Source organism: Melospiza georgiana, chromosome 7 (assembly GCF_028018845.1).
Source record: "Melospiza georgiana isolate bMelGeo1 chromosome 7, bMelGeo1.pri, whole genome shotgun sequence".
Classification (NCBI taxonomy): Eukaryota; Metazoa; Chordata; class Aves; order Passeriformes; family Passerellidae; genus Melospiza; species Melospiza georgiana.
The window spans coordinates 2085566-2105032 of NC_080436.1; the positions used below are offsets into that span (position 1 = coordinate 2085566).

At 46.4% G+C, this 19467-nt stretch overlaps 1 protein-coding gene across 1 annotated transcript in view; it reads left to right on the top strand.

Annotated features, from left to right (window-relative positions):
- IQCA1 (IQ motif containing with AAA domain 1) overlaps window positions 1-6238 on the top strand; it is a gene marked incomplete at its 3' end in the record, with an annotated part of 149583 nt that extends 143345 nt beyond the window's left edge. The window contains exons 19-20 of the mRNA XM_058028032.1: window positions 1296-1534; window positions 6167-6238. Coding sequence (XP_057884015.1) covers window positions 1296-1534; window positions 6167-6238 — 311 coding nt within the window. The remainder of the gene's footprint in view (window positions 1-1295; window positions 1535-6166) is intronic.
- Window positions 6239-19467: the final 13229 nt, after the last annotated feature.

A 19467-nucleotide genomic window follows, 5' to 3' on the forward strand; every position in this document is an offset into this window, starting at 1 on the left:
TTCCTCTTTTATGAATTAGTGATTCAGCCAATATTTATTGAGCACAAGCACGAGGCAAGTGGGAGACCACAAATTGCTGGAGTGAGAAATGCAGAGCAGAGCTGTCAATAGTTATGGGCTCCAGTCCATGGAATTGATGTCCAGGGGAGAACAAGGCAGCTTTTCCAGCAGCACCAACCTCCACCCAACATCTTCATGCTACATCTGAGCATTCAGGCACAGCAGAACTCAAAATGTCTCATTCAAGGAACTTTTTAACCTCTTATCCATAATCCTCCTAATCTTTTCCAAATATTTCTATGTAATGCTTTAAAGCAAAGCCTGAGGAGGCCACATCAAAGTTCTCCTAAATTTCTCTGAAATAGAGCTTTACTCAACATAAAACAAAGCAAAAAATTGGTATTATTCCTATTCTTTGGGAACAAAATCTCAGCCACTTCACAACCCCAAAGAAATCAATCAGGTCACAGAAGTTCACAGCTAAAAGATACAACCAAGTTCACCTTTCAAGTAACCAGCAAAACCCCAATCACAGAAAATTTGCACCTTTAAACATGTGCCTGATAGCTGGAAGCCTTTGGGACATGGAGCCCCTCAGCTCAGCAGGAATAAGCTGTGATGAGGGTCAGAGAAATAAAAACAGGCTGGTGGTAAAGGTGTTAAACTCTGCACATCCAAATGGGAGCACTGGACAGGTTCTGTGGACACACACAAGTGGTTCTTTCCCTTCTTACACACATACCCAGCCCACTCTGTGTGCCCTCAAGGACTTGCTGAGAAGCACTGACTGGTGGCTAAAAATTATCAGTACGCATTTAAAAGCACAAATGCTGCAAATCTGAAGAGAAAAGAGAGCACACAAAAAAAAAAAAAATTGAATTTTGGCTTTCCTGATCAATAGTCCTTATTTTCTTGTTCCAGTATCAAAATAAATAATAATAAAATGTTATTATATTTGAACTGGAAATAAGGATTTATTCTGGAAATAAGGATTTCATCTTTAAATTAATTGTTTCCTGCCTGCCTTTGAATAACTAGACCATAAATTCAGTAATGAAAGGCACTGGCACAAACCAAAAATTCTCAGTAAGGGTTTAAAAGCACACATGCCTAAAAGCCCTATGCTGCAAATCTGAAAAGAGAGCACACAAAAAAAATTTGAATTTTGCCTTTCCTGATTGATAGTCCTTATTTTCTTGTTCCAGTAACAAAATAAACAATAATAAAATATCTTTCTCCTGCTTTCATTGATTTTCTGTCTTTGCATTGTCTCTTTTGCATGTCCTGATGCTCAGCCCTATGGAAGCACTACATCCTGCAGGGTGGTGGGACCCTCACCAAGCTGGTGAACCTCAACTGCCTGGCCCACATGTCAGATGGCTATACCCAGGGCCACGTTGTGGAGGTGGTGCACGCTGTGCTGACTGAGCTGAGGCTGCTGCAGATGGCCAGGAAGCCCCTGAGGACCGTTGAGTTTGTCACTTCCCTGGCCAGACACGACCCAGTGTACAACGAGGAGGAAGCAGCGTTCCAGGTGAATTCTCTGTTTCACGTCTTTTGTCATTTGTCTTGGTTTGGAAAGACAGGAGTCTGCTAAGGAAGGCAGGAGGCTCCCCTGAAATGGAGAATGTAAACCCTCCCCAACCCCTCTGAATTGCTGTAAATTTTAAATTAAGGGGCTCTCAGGCAAAAATATGGGAGCAGGAAATAACAGTTCTTTAATAGGGAAGAAAAAGAAATAAAAGGATAACATAAACAATGCAGTGCACCAGAACAACACTGACAGAGTCAGAACCCAGCCTGACACCCTGTGGGTCAGGCTGTTGGTGGCAGTCCCATTGGAAATGTGACTGCAGCCCTCCTGCAGTGTCAGGGGTGGTTCTGTTGGAGCAGGGGGATCTGTAGAGAAGGATGTATTGTTCCTCTGAAGATCCAGTGGAAGGAGAGGCAGCTGCTGTTCCTCTGGGAATCCCGTGGAGAAGCCGTGCTGGTGTTCCAGAATCTCCAGATTATATCTGGGTAGCAATGCTTGGCTCCTCCCTCTGGGCTCACATCTCCCAATGGGATGCTGTAGTTCTTATCAGCCATGCAGTGACATTCAATAGCTGTTATCAGCAGGTGTCTCCCTGAGGGAGGAGTGGGTGTGGAAGAGATAAGGAAAACTGCCCACTTGACAAAAGAGAACTGCCATGCAGATGGTAGCAGAAGATGGTAGCAGAATACATCAGTCTGGGACACATCCCCTGCCATGTCCAGCCACACTTGGTGCAGGGACCTGCTCACTGTGCTGGTGGGTTGGCACCTCACCATTTGAGAGGTGATTTAGGGCTCAACAGCACCAAAACCCATCTCCCCCAAGCTGGATGTGCCAAACCAGTCCTTATTTTGGCAGCACAGCTGGCAGAGTGCTTTGGTGAACCTGCTGCTGCTCATGTTGAGCAGAGTTTTGTCCACATGCATGGATAAAACACACAGGGGCCATCAATTCCATGCATTTGTCCTTTTCCTTCCAGAGCTGAGGTGTTCAGCAGGCATGGATACATCACCTTGAGAAAGCAAAACACCTGGCCATTCAATATCCATTCTAAGCCCTTCTCTTAAATAATTTCAAAAATAATTTCTTTAGAAGTTTTCCTTCCAGGCTTTAAAATAAATGAGTTTCTGCCTCAAGCTCCATCCCTCAGGGCTATAAAATCCTGAGGGCAGAACTGAGAGAGTTTGAGGTGCATTTTTTTCACTGGCACAGGGTGCTCAGAAAAGCTGTTGCTGCCCCCTGGAAGTGTCCCAGACCAGGCTGGATGGGGCTTGGAGCAGCCTGGGACAGTGGGAGGTGTCCCTGCCATGGCAGGGGGTGGGATGGGATGGGCTTTAAGGTCCCTCCCAGCCCAAAGCAGTCTGGGATTCTGCGATTCCACACGTGCCTCAAGTACCCATGGATCACCTTCCAGCCTGATAAATGCTACAAGGTCCTTGGGCACTGGGCAGAGCCCTGCTGTCTCCCAGTGAGGTGAGACCTCTGGACTGCTCCAGGAGACCCCAAAAGAGCTTTCTCCATCCCATGGCCCCATAATTCCTACTGCTTATAGGAATTATTTGGAATAATTCCTGCAATCAAATTTCAGCCAGGGACCTTTCCTGGCTGGGAGGTTTCCTTGTTGTCCTGCTCCCCCCAGCAGCTCCCACCACAACCAGGATGCTGATTCCCACAGTGTTCTCCCAGGCTTCTCCCACTGCTGACCTAATGACAGTGCACATTTCTCCCAGCCCTGCTGAGTACTTCCCAATTTCCATTTAGAGCCATTTGGCTCACTCAGCACATGCAGAATTTGTGATATTTGGCAAATTACCCTTTTTTTTTTTCCTCATGCTTGCTCACTAGACCAATATCTCTCCTCAGGGAAAGGCTAATGGTTCAGTGTTACAGCAAAGAGGAAAAAAAAATACTCCATCATTCCCAGCTCCAAGTAGTAGTCCATTTGTACCCTGAAACATGAGAGCAAGTATTCAGTGTGAGTTTAACTTGAAAATATTATCCCAGTCACTATAAAATGTTCCTGTTTTGTACAGCACAAAGTGCCCAGGCAGCCCTTCATTTGGAACAGAGCTCAAATGATCCTGTCCTCAGCATCCCATGGCAATCATCTCCTTGCTTTAATTACAGCCCTTAAGAAAGTATTTCCTTTTATCTGGTGGAATTTTGTTTCCCTTTTAAATGTCATGGAGCCTTGCTGCAGCACCTGTGATATGGCACAGGGGAGCAGGATTGTCAAAATAGCCCTGTGCATTAATTAACTCCAGTAATCCCCATCTCTCCTCACACAGAAACCCCTCTTCCCAAGCTTCCAATCACTGCCATTTCTGCACCTTTCCCTTTGCTTTGCTGTGTCCCCTGTGGAAGTGGGGCAGCTAAAACGCTGTGTTCCAAGTGAAGATTAGCCCTGTGATGAATCTTGGGTTTTTCTTCCCTGAAAGCATGAATCTCCCAGTCTGACATTTATATTCTGCCAGTGTTCCAAAATGGATATAAATAATGCAAAATTTGGTGACAATGTGATTTCTGCCTTCCATTTACTCAAATTTCTGCCCCAATTACACATTCCCATTTTTTGAAATTATAAATTAGTGCGCCAGGGTGGTTGATATAAATCCTTACACAGAAAGGATTTCTGGAGAGGCAAAGCCAGCTCACCACACCAGTTCTGCCTGGTAGTGACTGGACCAAAATCATGGAACGGTTTGGGTTGGAAGGGACCTTAAATCCCACCTTGTTCCACCCCATTCCAAGGGCAGGGACGCCTTCCACTACCCCAGGTTGCTCCAAACCCCATCCAGCCTGGCCTTGAGCATTTCCAGGGATGTGGCTGCCACAGAAATACCCAAAAGAACCCATTCCAAAGCCTGTGGACATCATTCCTCCAAAAGCCAAATATTTTAACACTGATCAGTCACTGCTGCCAGTAACTTCCATCCCCAGTGCAGCTGCTGGTGATAAATGGACTTTAATTTTAGCTGTGTCTGAGGAGCTGATTTCATGGAACAGCTCCACCAGCTAAATAGACAGAAAGTTACTGTTGTGCACTGAAATATTTGCACAAAGAATTGGGAAGAGAACAAAAAGAGACATCCAGGGTCTCTTGGCTTCTGCTGCCAAATGCCTCGAGTCCTTTGCCAGTGACCCAGAGCTGGCAGGGAGATGCTCAAACAGCCCTTTCCACCCCACCAAGCTCCCAGAAAGCTCTTGGCAAGGCTTTCCCACCCTCTCCACCTCCCACAGAAGGTCTGGAGGGTGTTACAGCCAGGAGACAAAACCGAGGGGGAAATAAAATCTCTGTGGCATCGTGGAGTCTCATCCAGAGCCAGAGACATCACTGGGCTCTCCCAGCTTCCCTCAGCTTTTGCCAGGGAACCCAAATTCACAATCCCCACCTCATCCCTCTCATGGGAAGGACCAGAAACAGCAACACAGCCCAGCTCTGTGCTTCTCCCAAAACCTGGAATAGTTTGGCCTGGGACTGAGGCAGCAAAATTCAACTTCACTGAGAGCCAAAAGTTCAACTTCACTGGGGTTCCTGCCCACCACCATCCATGCCCTGCCCAGATGGGGGCACCCAGGAGGCTGGAGGATGTTCTTATCAGGGTTTTGAAGGTGAGGAGTTCAGCTAATTCAGATCATTAAAGCAGAGCTGCAGTGGATGTTTGAGCCCACCTTGAAAAGGTGGCACCAAGAAGGACCATCTGGGGTCAGGAGAGGGACATGTTGAGTTTTCCTTCCCTATTCCCTTCCAGTACCTCTTCTCCCAGCTTCTCTTCCTGTAACACACACTGGAGAAGGCAAATTCTTCAGGGATGCCTGAAGAGGCTCAAGCTGGGAGCAGGATTTGGGGCAAAGCAGATGGAAAAGGCAGATTTTGCAGGATGCCACACTGGGAGAGAGCTTGGAGATGACCTGGGCAGAGATTTGACATTAAATAGCAGCCCATGGTCAGGAAGGAATTTTATCAATGCCTGGCACAATCTGAATCTCTGGTTTAGGCAGGACTTTGTTGAGTGAGGTTCCTGTAGGGAAGAAGGAGTAAGGAAGGAGTAAGGAAGGAGTAATTCCCACCCAGGGCTGCCTTCAAAGCCTCCCCTTCTCCTTCACTCCCCATCACTCTGACACAGCCTAGAGCTGCCTCCCTGACACCAGGAGCTGGGCAAGTGTGCAGAGCAGCTCCAGCAGAATCATTTACAAGTCACAGGCCTGTGAGCAGGCATCTGAAAGCAATAAACAGGTTCTTAATGCTGGGGGTTTGTTTGGCTTCCTGAGCTCCCTCATGGAAATCAAAGCTGTCTGCATCGATTTGCAGAGGCACGAGGAGGGGATGATTTGTCTGTTGCCAGGTCTGGAGCAGAGGGAGCTCTGACAAGAGCTATATTCTCTGGAAATGGGGGTTGATCATGGAATTTAACATTTCCATAACTATAGCAACACAAATGGCCCAGCTAAGTATTGCTGTTAATGAGACTCAGCTCAATCAATTGCTGCACTTCTTGGGATAATCATGTTCTCAAGAGATCTGAGGCTTTCATTTTGGCTTCTCCACCAGCCAGCCTGGATTTTAAGAGGTTTGGGGATTTTTTTTTAATTTTTTTTTTAATTTTATTAAATGCTTTTTTCGTTCTCCAGGCCTGGTATGGCAAGACCCCGCTGGGGAAAGCGTGGCTCGCAGAACATGCAACAGATGAAGAAGGAAAAGGAAAAAGAAAGAAAAGGAAAGGGAAAGGAAAAGGAAAAGGAAAAGGGAAAGGGAAAGGAAAAGGGAAAAAGTAACTTCCTCAAGGATTTTTCACCTGGCCATACCAGTCACAACTCTATTTCTCTGTGAAGGCATGACAAATTAATGTTATAGGTATTCCAGGGAAGAGAATTCCTCTCTGAATGGATTTTTTAAAGTTAAAAAAGGGGAAGAAAATCAGATGAGATGTAACATGTAGCTCTCAGAGGATAAAGAGTTAATGACCACTGACTTGCTCAAGCATTATTTATTCTAAGAGATTTTAGGGGGCAGAAGGGTTCATTACTCAGGCCTGTAACATGCCATCAACTTTTAGGCCATACTCATTTATTTCAGCAAGTAACTCTCCTTAAAAATTGATGTCACTTTAATGTCTTTCATTACTTTAATATCCTATATGCTTTATAAAACTAACTGCTTTATATATCTGTGGGTCTAAAGCATTACAGTCCTCAATAAAACCATTACAGCTCTAAAGACTGCTTTTTAATTGGGATGGATTAGGAGGCACTTGGTGCAATCCACCACAAGCTGGATATTTACACAGCTGCAGGAGGAACAGCACTTGCACCTTTGGAGGCCTTAGCACAGACAAATTCATATCTGTGGGGGTCAGCAGAAAAAAAGCCAAGCAGCTAGCTGGTAATTTGGGTGGATGGCCACCAAAATCTGGTTTTAATCTATTTTGCCATAGAAAGTAATGCCTGATTAGCTTGTTTGCATAAAAAGCAACGTGTTTGTTGTTTAAGGCACCTTGTTTACTTAAAAATCAGCAGTTTTGAGGGCAAAGGATTTATAAGGACACTCTAAAGCTTTGGGACACCCCATAGGATGCTGATGGAGGCAGCAGCACCTTCATGTCAGGCACAGGAGGGCCTGGGAGGATTCCTGGGTGTAACAGACTGCACAGAAAAGGATTCAAGCAGTTGTGTCACTGTGAACTGGATGGGTCTGGTCGATAAAGGGAATTGTCTCCCTTTAGGCTACCCCAGCACACAGGATGGAGCCACTCCAGTCTGGGATTTCTCTGCTCCTTCCTAGCTGTATTTCACAGTCTGGTTCAGGGCTCCCCATGGTTTCACCCTTCCAACCTCGAGGCTGCACCTCCAGCCCCACCAAGGAGATCCAAGCATCAACAGAGGGAATTCTTGTTCCATCTCCCCTGTGGCACCCCTCAGGGCATTCCTGACGGACACCAGCCCTTCCCCCAGCAGAAATCCAGCTGCTGGAACATCTACAAGAGGGATATAATGTGGGATAACCCACACTAGGAGCTGCCAGCCCCTGGCTCCAATCCATAGCAGCATGCAGCTGCAAACATCAGCTTCCCATCCCTTCTTCTTTGTGGGTGCCCAAACTCAGCAGCACACCCCAGATTGATCAAATAGGGCACTTCTAACTTCATCCTTGGGCAGAAAAGCTCCAAAGAGCTGACAGGCTTGGTGTTTAAAACCCCCTCATCTCTGCTCTCATGCACAGGGAAACTAATTTGGGTAATTCTGCCCTCAATCTTGCCGACAGCAGAGCCCTCCTCTGCACACCAGGGCTGACAGCAGGGCTGGGGTGATGGAAGGAGCACATTTCAGGAGGATGTAAGCAAGCCCATTAACTCATATTTCAGCAGCCTCACTGCAATCTCAATAGCAGAGCAAGAGCAGCTGACTGGCAGCATCCATCTCCGGGGCACAGCGAGGGTGCTGAGCTTCCACACACCTCCAGGTTTGGCCAGATAGGCACCAATTCATGGGGAAAAAACAACAAAAAATAAAATTAACCAAACCAAACCAAATAAAAACCAACCAACCAAACTAAAAATGAAAAAAAAAAACCAAAAAACCACAAACCAAAACAAACAAAAAAAAAACCCAAACAAAAAACACAACAAAAAACACCCCCAAAAATCCCTAAAAAAAACCCCACAAAACCCCTCAACCCTCCCCTAAAAACTACCCCCAAAAAACAAAAAAAAAACCAAAAACAAACCCAAAACCCACCAAAAATCTCCACCAACCCCCCCCCAAAATTCCCAAGAAACAGAAAACCCAAGAAAACCCCCAAACAACTCCCCCACCCCCCAAAAAAAACCCCAACCCCCCCAGAAACTCACCCAAAAAACAAAAAAAAACCAAAACAAACCCAAAACCCACCAAAAAACTCCCCCAACCCCCAAAAAAAACCCCAAGAAACCAAAAAACCCAAGAAAACCCTAAAACCCACCAAAAGACTCCCCCCAAACAACCCCAAAACCTCCCCAAAAAACTGCCCCCAAAAGGCCCCCGAAAAACCAAAAAAAAGCAAAAGCCAAAAATCCTCCCCACAAAAATCCCCCCAAACCCCCACAAAAAAACCCCAAAAAAACCAAAAAAAAAAACCAAAAAAAAACCCACCAAAAACTGCTCCCAAAATCCCCCCAAACTGCCACAAAAAAAAAAACAAACCCAAAAAACACAAAAAAACCCAAAACAAAACAAAAGACAAACAAACAAACAACAAAAAAACCTCCCCTCACCCCCCTAAATAAAACCCACCAAAACACAAAAAAAACCCCCAAATTAAACCAAGAAATAAAAAAAGGGAATGTCTCCTTTAGGTGTAGCTTGCACTGGTGGCTGCTTGCATTTCTTTCTCTCTGAGAGGATCCAGAAGCCCCAGCTGGTTTAACAAACAGCTCCAGGGCTGCAGGAGATGACAAAGGGATGGGGAAGTGTCCCAGGCCAGGTTGGTGTCCCTGCCCATGGCACAGCATGGAACTGGATGAGATTTAGGGTCCCCTCAACCCAAAGCATCCCATAAAGCAGAAAAGCTCTGCCCTCCTCTGTCACATTTTCAGGAAAATCCCTTCACCAGGATTCTTCTCCTGGGAAGCTGAGAAGCCTCAGAGAAAAATGAAAACAATATTATCTCATTTGCTTCTCCTGTGTTTTGCTGCTTTGGAATGTGGTTGGAGATTGTTTATCCAACAGGTGAATGTTTGATGTGTTCCATGTGAATTGTTTTGACTCAATGACCAATCACAGCCAGCTGTGTCAGACTCTGGCGAGTCACAGGTTTTTTATTATTATCTTGTTAAGCCTTCTGTAAGTATCCTTTCTCTATTCTTTAGTATAGTTTAGTATAGCAATATATTAAATAAAGTAAAGAAAATAATAAATATTAATTTATTAAATTATTAATATATATTATATGTTAATAATAAATTATTAATAATATAATAAAATATATAATTTTATTTATAAAAATAAGAAATAAAGTAATAAATAAAATAAAGAAAATTTTAAAATAAATAAAATAAATTATATGAAACTTTTAAAATAATAAAATAAAATAAAATAATGAAATAAAAAATAAAATAAAAATAGAGTAATAAAATGAAAATCAAATACCAAAATGTAAATAATAAAATATGAATAATTAAATAAAAATAATAAAATAAATTTTATTGTATTTTATTATATAAAATTTATTTAATATCATATCCTTCTAAGAACATAGAGTCAGATTCATTCCTCCCTGCCACGAGAATCCCCAGAAAACACCACAAAAGGGGAGCTCTGGGGGACAGCAAAGAGGGGGCCAGGCTGCTGGTGTGGAGGTGGCAGTAATCCAGCAGCAGCAAAGCTGAGAGGAGAAGCTGTCATGCTCATTTATATATGGAAGTGATCTAGAGAATGATCAGCTAAATTATTTAAATGTCCCATTACTATTAAATTACTGGGCATTCATTGTAAGAACAGTCATAATACAGTAACTAATTTGGTATTAATGTGAATGTCAGCATTTCATTGCAGTTATTTTGTACTTCATCATCAGATAATTTACCAATAAATTAATTGCCTTAATTGCTTCCTGCAAACTCGGGAGAACTACATATGACATGACTTTTAGAAAAGTCTTCATGCTCATTCCCCCAGCCTCTAATTTTAACCACACCAAGCAGGAACCCCTCTTTGGAACACCTGGGAATTTCCTGCCCTGTGGATTTTAATGTGCTTTAAATGCAGCCCCCAAGGCCATGCCTGGAGCAGGACACAGGGAATGGCTCCCACTGCCAGAGGACAGGGCTAGGTGGGATATTGGGGAGAAATTGTTCCCTGGGAGAGTGGGGAGACCCTGGAATGGAATTCCCAAAGAAGCTGTGGCTGCCCCATCCCTGGAAGTGTCCAAGGCCAGGATGGGGCTTGGAACACCCTGGGACAGTGGAAGGTGTCCCTGCCCATGGAAAGGGCTGGAAGTAGAAGAACATGAGCTGCTCTGCCTCCTCTGCTCACCTGTGCCAGCCCAGAGATGGGATCATTGGGATTGCCCCTGCCTGCCTGACAGCTCCAGCCCTGGGCTTTTGCTACTAGAATATATTCTGAACAATCCCTTAGCCAAGATTTTCCTCCTGAGAAGCTGAGAAGCCTCAGAAAAGAAACATAAACAACAATTATCTGATCGCTTGGAATGTAGTCTAGAAGTTACTTACCATAAGTTACTTACCAACAGGTGCATCTTTGATTGGTTCCATGTGAATTGTTTTTACTTAATGATCAATCACAGTCCAGCTGTGTCAGACTCTCTGATCAGTCACAGGTTTTTGTTATTCATTCCTTTCCAGCCTTCTGATGTCTCCTTTCTCTTTCTTTAGTATATAATTTATTTAATATAATATCATAATATAATAAATCAACCTCCTGAGAATATGGAGTCAAATTCTCATCTCTCACCTCATCCTGGGGACCCTCACAACACCGCAACAGGGATTCACCAGCAGCACTGAAACTCTGTTCTAACAGAGCTGCCACCCTCCTTCCCCCAGGAGCTCACAAAAAGTTTTCTGCTGTTTTCTTCCCCAGGAGATGAGGGGGAAAGGCTGCACTGGGAGCACGGTGGGGAGGGACAGCTCCTTCCCCTGTTTCTGGCTGTAAATGTTTGAAATGAGTGCTCGGGGCTCTTCTGCAGAGTGCAGCAGGCTCAGAGCTCCGGCACCACCAGGGATGGATCAAAGGGACTGCAAAGCACTAAATCTTCATTGATGCTGATTTCCCTGTTTCTGCAGCACGCCAGGCTGGCAGCTCCAGGTGGGAACAAGCAGGGAACACATCCCAGCCTGCCTGAGCCCAGGCTCACAGCACCCGTGGCAGCCCGGGATTGAAGCTGCCATCAGAATTAAAAAACAAGCCGAGGTTTCTCAGCAAAACCCCCCAAATCCGGTAACACAAAGTGAAGCTGACTGTTCTATTAACTCCCATCCTGCATCAGCAATTTTCTAAAGTGTGGAAACATTATAATTGACTTTTCTGCTAGTAGCAAAATGTCATTTTTCCTTAATACTCCCCAAGTCAGTAACGCATTTCAAAAGCCTCCGATGCCACTACCACAACAGGACTTACAAATTAGCACATTTTTAGCTTTTCATTAAACACAATGCCCCAAAAAAAAAAAAAAAAAAAAAAAAAAAAAAGAAAGAAAGGGAAAAGTCTTCTGGTATTAGGGTTTCTCTCCTCATTATTGAAAGTACTGCGACTTTGGAACTTCTGGCAGCAAATTATAATGCACTCAGCCTGGGGCCATTGTAAATCAGGGCTTCAAAAAAGGTGTCATGTAGTCGGGCCCTCTTCAAGCACTGAAAATATCAGAGTCTATTTGAAAACACCTTCTGTAGTCTCTCACTAGCCTTGCAAATCAGCACAGCACTGGGTAGAGCTGCCTTTTATTTTTTTTTTAATTTTTTTTTTTGCCTCATGGCATCAAGCCATTTCTATTCCGACCAGAAAAAGAGGATTATTTCATGCTGGGATTTCAAATTTAAAAAAAAATAAAAAACCTTACACCTAAGATAACAAGCTGCACAAAATCCCCAAATGGTTTTGGGGCTCTTGTTGGGGTTTGGACAGTGCCTGTGGGGCTGTCACAGCCCTGGGCTGAAATCCCTTTTTTGGTATAGTAGGGAAAGCCCCAGGGGATGTGCCAGCATGGAGAGACCCCCATCCCACCCCAAATTCCCCCAGAGCAGGTGCCACCCTGGGGCAGGGCACTGCCAGGCTCTGCACACACCTGCCCAACTGCCTTAAAGCCAAAGGAGGGAAACGCCAACCCCAAATCCTTCCCAGCTTCCCCCAGTCCTCTGGAAAATGACTTATCCCACCCCTAACCTCCTCTGAGCATCCCCAAACAAACCCACTCAGCTTCCTAAGGCTGGAATCTCCTCTCCTGACAAGTGTGAAGCTTCAAGCTGCTCCAATTAGCAAGAAAATCATCATTAATGACACAGCTAAAGCAAAGGGGGAGAGAAGCCCAAAATAAAGCTGCTCCTTTCCAGTATGGTGTGGGGTTTTCTGAGACCCCTGTGGAAGGGAGGAATGATGAATCTGACTCCATGTTCTGAGAAGGCCGATTAATTATTTTATGATATTATATTAAAGAATGTTATACTAAAACTATACTAATGAATACAGAAAGGATACAGACAGAAGGCTAAAAAGATAATAATGAAAACTCGTGGCTGCTTCCAGAGTCTTGACAGAGCTGGCTGTGATTGGTCATTAAATCAAAATAATTCACATGGAACCAATCAAACAATCACCTTTTGGATAAACAATCTCCAACCACATTCCAAAGCAGCAAAACACAGGAGAAGCACATTGGACAATTCTTGTTTTCATTTTTCTCTGAGGCTTCTCAGCTTCCCAGGAGAAGGATCCTGGGCAAAGAGGATTTTTCCAGAAAATGTGACAGTGACAGGAGGGCAGCTCCAAACCAGCGTTCCCTAACAGCCTTTCCCAGTTTCCTTGCTTTAGGATGACCCTAAATCAGTTTTCCCAAACAGGAAAAGGCAACCAGGAGTGATGGAAACGTGGGAAGGGGGGAAGGCACCCACAGCAGCACAAAACAAGGAACGGAGCAAGGAGAGCCTGGAGAAGACAGCCAAGTTCAGAAACATGGAAAAACGCACTCAAGGAACTCCCCTTGTCCTGGAAGAGCCACAGCTTCTGCATGGATAGAGCTGGGCTGTGATAGCAGGAAGCAAAAGGATTTTCAGTGTTGCTTTGGCCACCAGAAACCAACAAAACCCAAGGAATTCTGGCTCCAAGGCTGTTATCCTCTCCCTCAGGGTGGTGGGAAGGTCACTGGTGTGCGCACACCTGGCCCCAAAAGCTGCCCCATCCTCTCACAGGACCCTAAAGCAGGTCCTGCCCTGAGCCACCACTACATTTTATGGAATGGCTCAGTGGGATCACGAGCAAATGGGAAGCCCAAATCACCTGCTGCCCCCACAGGGCAGACATTCCCACATTCCCACCCCGGGCACAGCACTGTCTGTGGGATTCTGGGGAGCAAGGAGAAGCCACCGTGCCTGACCACCCGCGGAGGGGAATGCTGGCTTTCTGAGTCAAGATCACTGAAGTTCAAACTCCAGGAATCAAAAACCACACGCAAAAAAAAGTCAAAAAAACCCAAAACCAAACAAACAAACAAAAAAAAACCCAAAAAAACCCCAAAAAACAAACTCAAAAACCCACCAAAAAAAAAAAAACCAACACAACAAAAATACAAAAAGAAAACAAAAACCCACAAAAAGCCCCAAAACAAAAAAAAAATAAAAAAAACCAAAAACCCACAAAAAAAACCTGCCACAAAAAAAAAAAAACCAAAAAAGAAACAAAAAAAAAAACCACAAAAAATTGACACAAAAAACCCCCCAAAAAACAAAAAAAACCCACAAAAATCGACACAAAAAAACCCAAAACAAGCAAACAAAACAAAAAAAAAAATACGAAATAAAAAAGAAAAAAACAGAGGGGAAAGAGAATGGGGTGAAATGATGAAAAAATCCACCAAGAAATTCTGTTTGGATATCAGCTGGTAGGACTGGCCTGGGCGTGGAGGACTCTAAGCCCCAGTGAAGGTTGGAGGAGAGGTCAAGGCCTGGGTACAGCCCTGGGCTCTCTTTGGCAATAATTGGAGCAGTGAAAGGGTTGGGGGGATCAGCAGGAGATGGGAATGGTGCCAAGGAGCCATTGGCACCTCTCAGCACAAAGTTTGGGAAGTGACAGCCGTAATTACCCTAATTACTCCCATCTCCATCCCAAATGCCGCCACTCCTTCCCAAAAAGCTTCTCAGGGAGGGAGGGGGTGCTGGGCAGGGAGAAACAGGGCATGGGTTGGACTCGATGGTCTTGGAGGGCTCTTCCAACCTCGTTATTCTGGGATTCTGTGCAATGCTAACAGGCATCTGGCCCGCCTGGAATCTGGGGGTTTGGTGGGCTTGCAATGGAAGCCCCACATCACCTCCTCTCCCTGGGGGTGGTTTGGGACACACACACGTGGCCCCAACACCTCCCCACCCTCACTGGGTCATTTCTGACCCTAAAGCAGGCCCTGCCCCTTTTCCCGCTTTTCCCAAAATTTGATGTTTCCAACCCCATCCCTGCTCCCTCCAACCCGCCAGCCCTGGGATGTCACTGCCCTGCTGGTGACACCACACTGCAGCCATCAGGGACACCCCAAAGCCCTGTCCCCCCATACCCACAGTGGGGTCAGCTCAGGGGTGGCACTGGGGACAACGTGCTGTGACACATGAGCCCAGGACCAGCTGCCCTGCACAGCACAGCACAACCAAACCCGCAATTTGCAGCCCTTGCCCCACAGGTGATGGGAACGAACGGGGGCAGAACCAGGTGCTTCCCTCCTGGAGCCCCAAGGAGAGGTGGGAGCCCTGATGAACCTGGCCAAGGCCCCACTAATTAACCCTGACAGGCCCAGCTCTGGTGGTGTGTCCAGTGGGAAGGGATAAATCAATCCCCCAGGAATGGGCGTGGGATGGATGGATGGCTGGGTTTGTTCTCCTGCACCCCAGAGGGCAAGCAATTATCTCAGGAACTTTCTGTTGAGGCTGTGCTTGGGAAACACATCCCCCAGCCCATAAATAACCCCCACAGCTGCCTGGCACTTCCAGGTGTCAAACTCTAATTGTGCTCAGGGGTGACATGCAGCCAAGGGAAGGGCTTGTTGGAGCTCGTGGTGGCCTTGCACCTCCCACAGCCATGGCAGTGCTGGAATTCCCTTGGGTTTTGTGTTGCTGAAATGGGATAAAAGAGGTACTAAAGAGTCTCTTTTTCTCCCAGCTCCACGCTCGAAGAAGTCGGGATTCCTCAGCACTGCTTCTCAAGGTTGTTTATTTTCTCTTATCTATAAAATTCTTTCTCTGACCTGCTGAGGTCTGTCCAGCAGGTTGGGTTGTGGCACAGTGACCATTCTCAGGATGTTGTTAGCTTGTTATACTAAAAATTACGTGTACTTTATTCACAATAATTTTCCAAAACCTATCACCTATGTTAGACAATGTGTCTCTACTCTAAACCAATCGAAAAGTGTCACCATCACAGCAGAAGAAGGAGGACAAGAAGAAGGGGAAAAAGAAGAAGGACAGGACACGCCCAGATTCCTCCATCTTGCCTCTTGAACCCCCATTCTAAAACCCCAAAATTCTCCTTTTTCACCCTGTGACAAATTCACTATCACTCTACTCAGACTCTGGTGGCTTGTAACTCCTCACACAAAGTTGGTAGCTTTTTCTATGGGCTAAATCAAAGGCACAGGTGTTTGTGACTCTGTGCCAAGGTCTCTGAGCCCCCTGCCAGGGTCTGGAGTCCTGCAGGGCAGCCAGAGGGATGTCCTGGGTTCTGACAGAATTCCAGCTGGGAATGGGGTGAACCTGCTTCAGATTCCACGATCTGGGGGGAAAGAGCTGGGCTCTGAGTCCTGCAGTGCCCCGTGCTGTGTCCTCACCCTGTCACCCTTCCCAAAACCCTTTTTGGTGGCAGTCCCTGAGGGGTGAGGGTGCCACACAAATCACAGATTCGGTGTCTCCCATCCCAGGAGGAAACCCCACATTTTGGACCCCACAAGGAGCCCCTAGTCCTGAGCCTGGGTGGGGGACACGTGATGAGGGTCAGCCCAGCTGGTTTTCCAGGCTGGCACCCAGGGTGACATTCCGTGAGCACATAACTCAGGGGGTAAATAACTGGGAGGGCTCCACCTTGCAGAGAGGATGTGCCCCAGGACTGAATTCCCAGGGGATAATTAACAGCTCTTTGGCAGGGAGGTGGGGACAAATTGCATTTTTACTTAAGCTAAGAGCAATTTTTTTTTATTATTATTCCTGTAATTGATGGGGAAAAGGAGAAAAAAAAAAAAAGAAAAAGGAAAATTGTGCAGTTATAATTGGAAAGAGTTTGGAGAGGGGTTTATTGAATTATTTACACCTGACAAAGATGAGCCACTATAAACCAACTGCAGCACAAGACCTTTCCACGTTATATAGAGCTGTTAAAGGGAAATGCTTAAATATCATCTCATTTCCAATACAAACTCCACAAAATCAATGCAGCCTTGGGACAAGTTTATATTTCACAGGGCAGCAGCTCCTAAAGAGGAGCAGCAGCATCTGCAGAAGTGTTTGGGGGGGGTTAAAGGCATGTCCCCTCCCCAGGCACAGGCACAGGGACAGGGACATGTGTGTTGGCACAGCCACATAGCTGGGCAGTGCTGTCACATGGAGAGCTGCAAATATAAACGTGGGGACGTGCTGGGCACGGGGTGGCCCTTGGCAAGGTGGCACCATTGGAGCTCACCCCTCGCTGTGCCCGGGCAGGGATGGGGACACAGGGGGCATGAGGGAGCAGCAGCCAGCAGAGCCCCCCTCCCATGGCCCCAAGGTAGGTGTGGGGCACTGGGGGCATTACCAGGGGGTGCTGGGGGGACCCTGCCATCACAGGGACCCCGTTTGAGCTGTCTGGGGGGGCTGGGAGGGGATGCAAGGTTTAAATCAGCCCCTGTGCAATGCAGGAGGCAGTGCTGCAGGCCCCTGCGCCACGCTGGGAACTTCCCTGCAATAATAATGATAATACTGATAACACTGATAACAATGATAACAATGATAACAATGATAATAACAATGCCACGCCTGCTGCCAGGGGCCAGCTGTAAATCGGGGTGGTGGTGCCAGGAGCTCTGCACATCTGGGTGCTTTTTAGCACAGCCTCAGCAGGGCCGAGGCGTCCCCAGAGCGAGGGCTGAGCCAGGTGACAGCAGCACACCTGGGACAGGCTCTCTGCAACCCCTCCTGCTGCTTGTGCCAGGAATGAGCTTTGCCAGGGATGGGGTGCTGGAGCAGGCAGTGGAAGCTGTTATTAATGGGGAAGGGAAATGCAGCATGTTTTGTTCAGGGAGAAGGGGCTGGAGATCCATGAGGGGGAGGCTGCAGGGGCTCATTTCACTCTGGTGTGTTTGCAGGGGCATCCCTGCTTGTGGAAAATCACTTGTTTTTTTTATTTTTAAAAGTTTATTTGTAATAGAATGGTTATAAAAATAGCAATATAATTAGAGTAATAAAAAATTGGGACAATTTGGATTAGGACAATACGAGACAATAAAAAAAAAAGAAGAAGAAAAAAAGAAGAAAGAGTTAAGGATGGTCTGGGTACCTTTTCTGGGCAAAATAAGCCCAAAAAGGACCCACATTAACAGAGGATTAACCCTTAAAAGCAACAGCCTGTTGCACATTCATACACCTCATACATGGTGCATAAATTCCATTCAAACACAGGATTCTGTCTGGGCAGTGTCAGCTTCTTCCTCTGAATCCTGACAGCATCTTCAGGGCTGAGCGAGGTGGGAAGAAGTTCATTTCTTCTGATAATGGAGCAATAAATTCTCTTTCTCTGAAAGATTCAGGTGTCCTGTGGCTGCTATCTCACTGCAAGTCCTTTCTTTAAAAAAAGTATCCTACATAGCACAATTTCTATTTTAACATCATGCTATAACCCAAAACTATATTTAACACACTAATTAAGAGAATTAATACAGCATCACTTTCTGACACAACACATGTAATTTTCATTTGAATATTTGCAGAAAGCCAACAATAAAATACACATTTTTCACACTGCTGAAGTTCGGACGCAGCAGGATGGTCCCAGGCTTGATTTTGGCAGGGTCAGGCACTCAGGGATCACAGAGCTGCGCTGGCAGGGATGTGCCCCAGGCACACAGCAGCGACACAGGGGAGGCTGTGGGGTTTCCTCCAGCACCCAAACTCGCTGCCTGAAGGCAGCAAGGGCTCTACGAGCTGTTGGAACCCCCTTGTTTCCCTTCCACACCCCACCAGGGCGTTCTGCCCCTGCTCTGGGCAGCCCCAGGCTGTGCCCAGCTCTCCTGGCCCCTCTCTGCAGTGAGCCCCACCTTGTGCAGCCACATTTGCCCCAAAGCCACAGCAGCATCCCCACAGCGCTCTCCACACCTCACAGCTCTCAGCTGGGCTGGCAGGAGCCCAGAGCCAGGGTCTGTGTGCCAAGGGTCCCTTTTCTCTCCTCTCCCGCTGTCCCAGGGTATTTTTAACCCTGGCACGGGCCTCCAGTGTTTATATGCAAATAGATGCAGATTGAGAGGGGTCACGGGGAATTAGAGCCCACAGTGTCTGCCCTGCCTGCTAAATTTACCCAGGGAGGCAATCCCTGCCCAGGGAAGGTGATCCCTGCCCTGGCTGCGAGGCAGGATTGTCACCACAGAAATATGTGACAGGGTCACCAGAGAGAGAGGAGAGGGACAGGAGCCAGGGCAGCTCTGGGAATGCCAACCCAGGGTGAATGATCCCTGGCTGTGCCTCTCCCTGCATCTCCAAACCCTCTGCTGAGCCCAGGGATGCCCAGGGGGTTTTCATGCCAGGGCAGTGCTGGAGGAGGTGGCTCAGTCCACACCAGAGGGGCAATGGGCACTGAAAGGCCGAGTGCAGCAAAACAGCAACCAGTGGGGAAAGCAGAGGGGAAAATGAGTGCTTTGGAGGCTCCAAACCAACACAGAGGATAGGCATAGGTGGATAAGCCAGGTGTCCCCAGCCAGCCTTGAGACCAAGGGGAAAAGAAGGAGAAAATAGGAAAAACCACATAGGATGGTCTCAAATTATCTCCCATAAGGAGGGTCCTTCAGCTGGAACCCCATCCCTCATGTGTGATGGTGTTTGCAGGGGTCCCAGCATGAGGGGAGAGATGAGAATCTTGACTCCATGTTTCAGAAGGCTGATTTATTATTTTATGATATATATTACATGAAAACTGTACTAAAAGAATAGAAGAAAGGATTTCATCAGAAGGCTAGAAAAGAAAGGAATGGAATGATAATAAAATCTTGTGACTGACCAGACAGTCCGAGC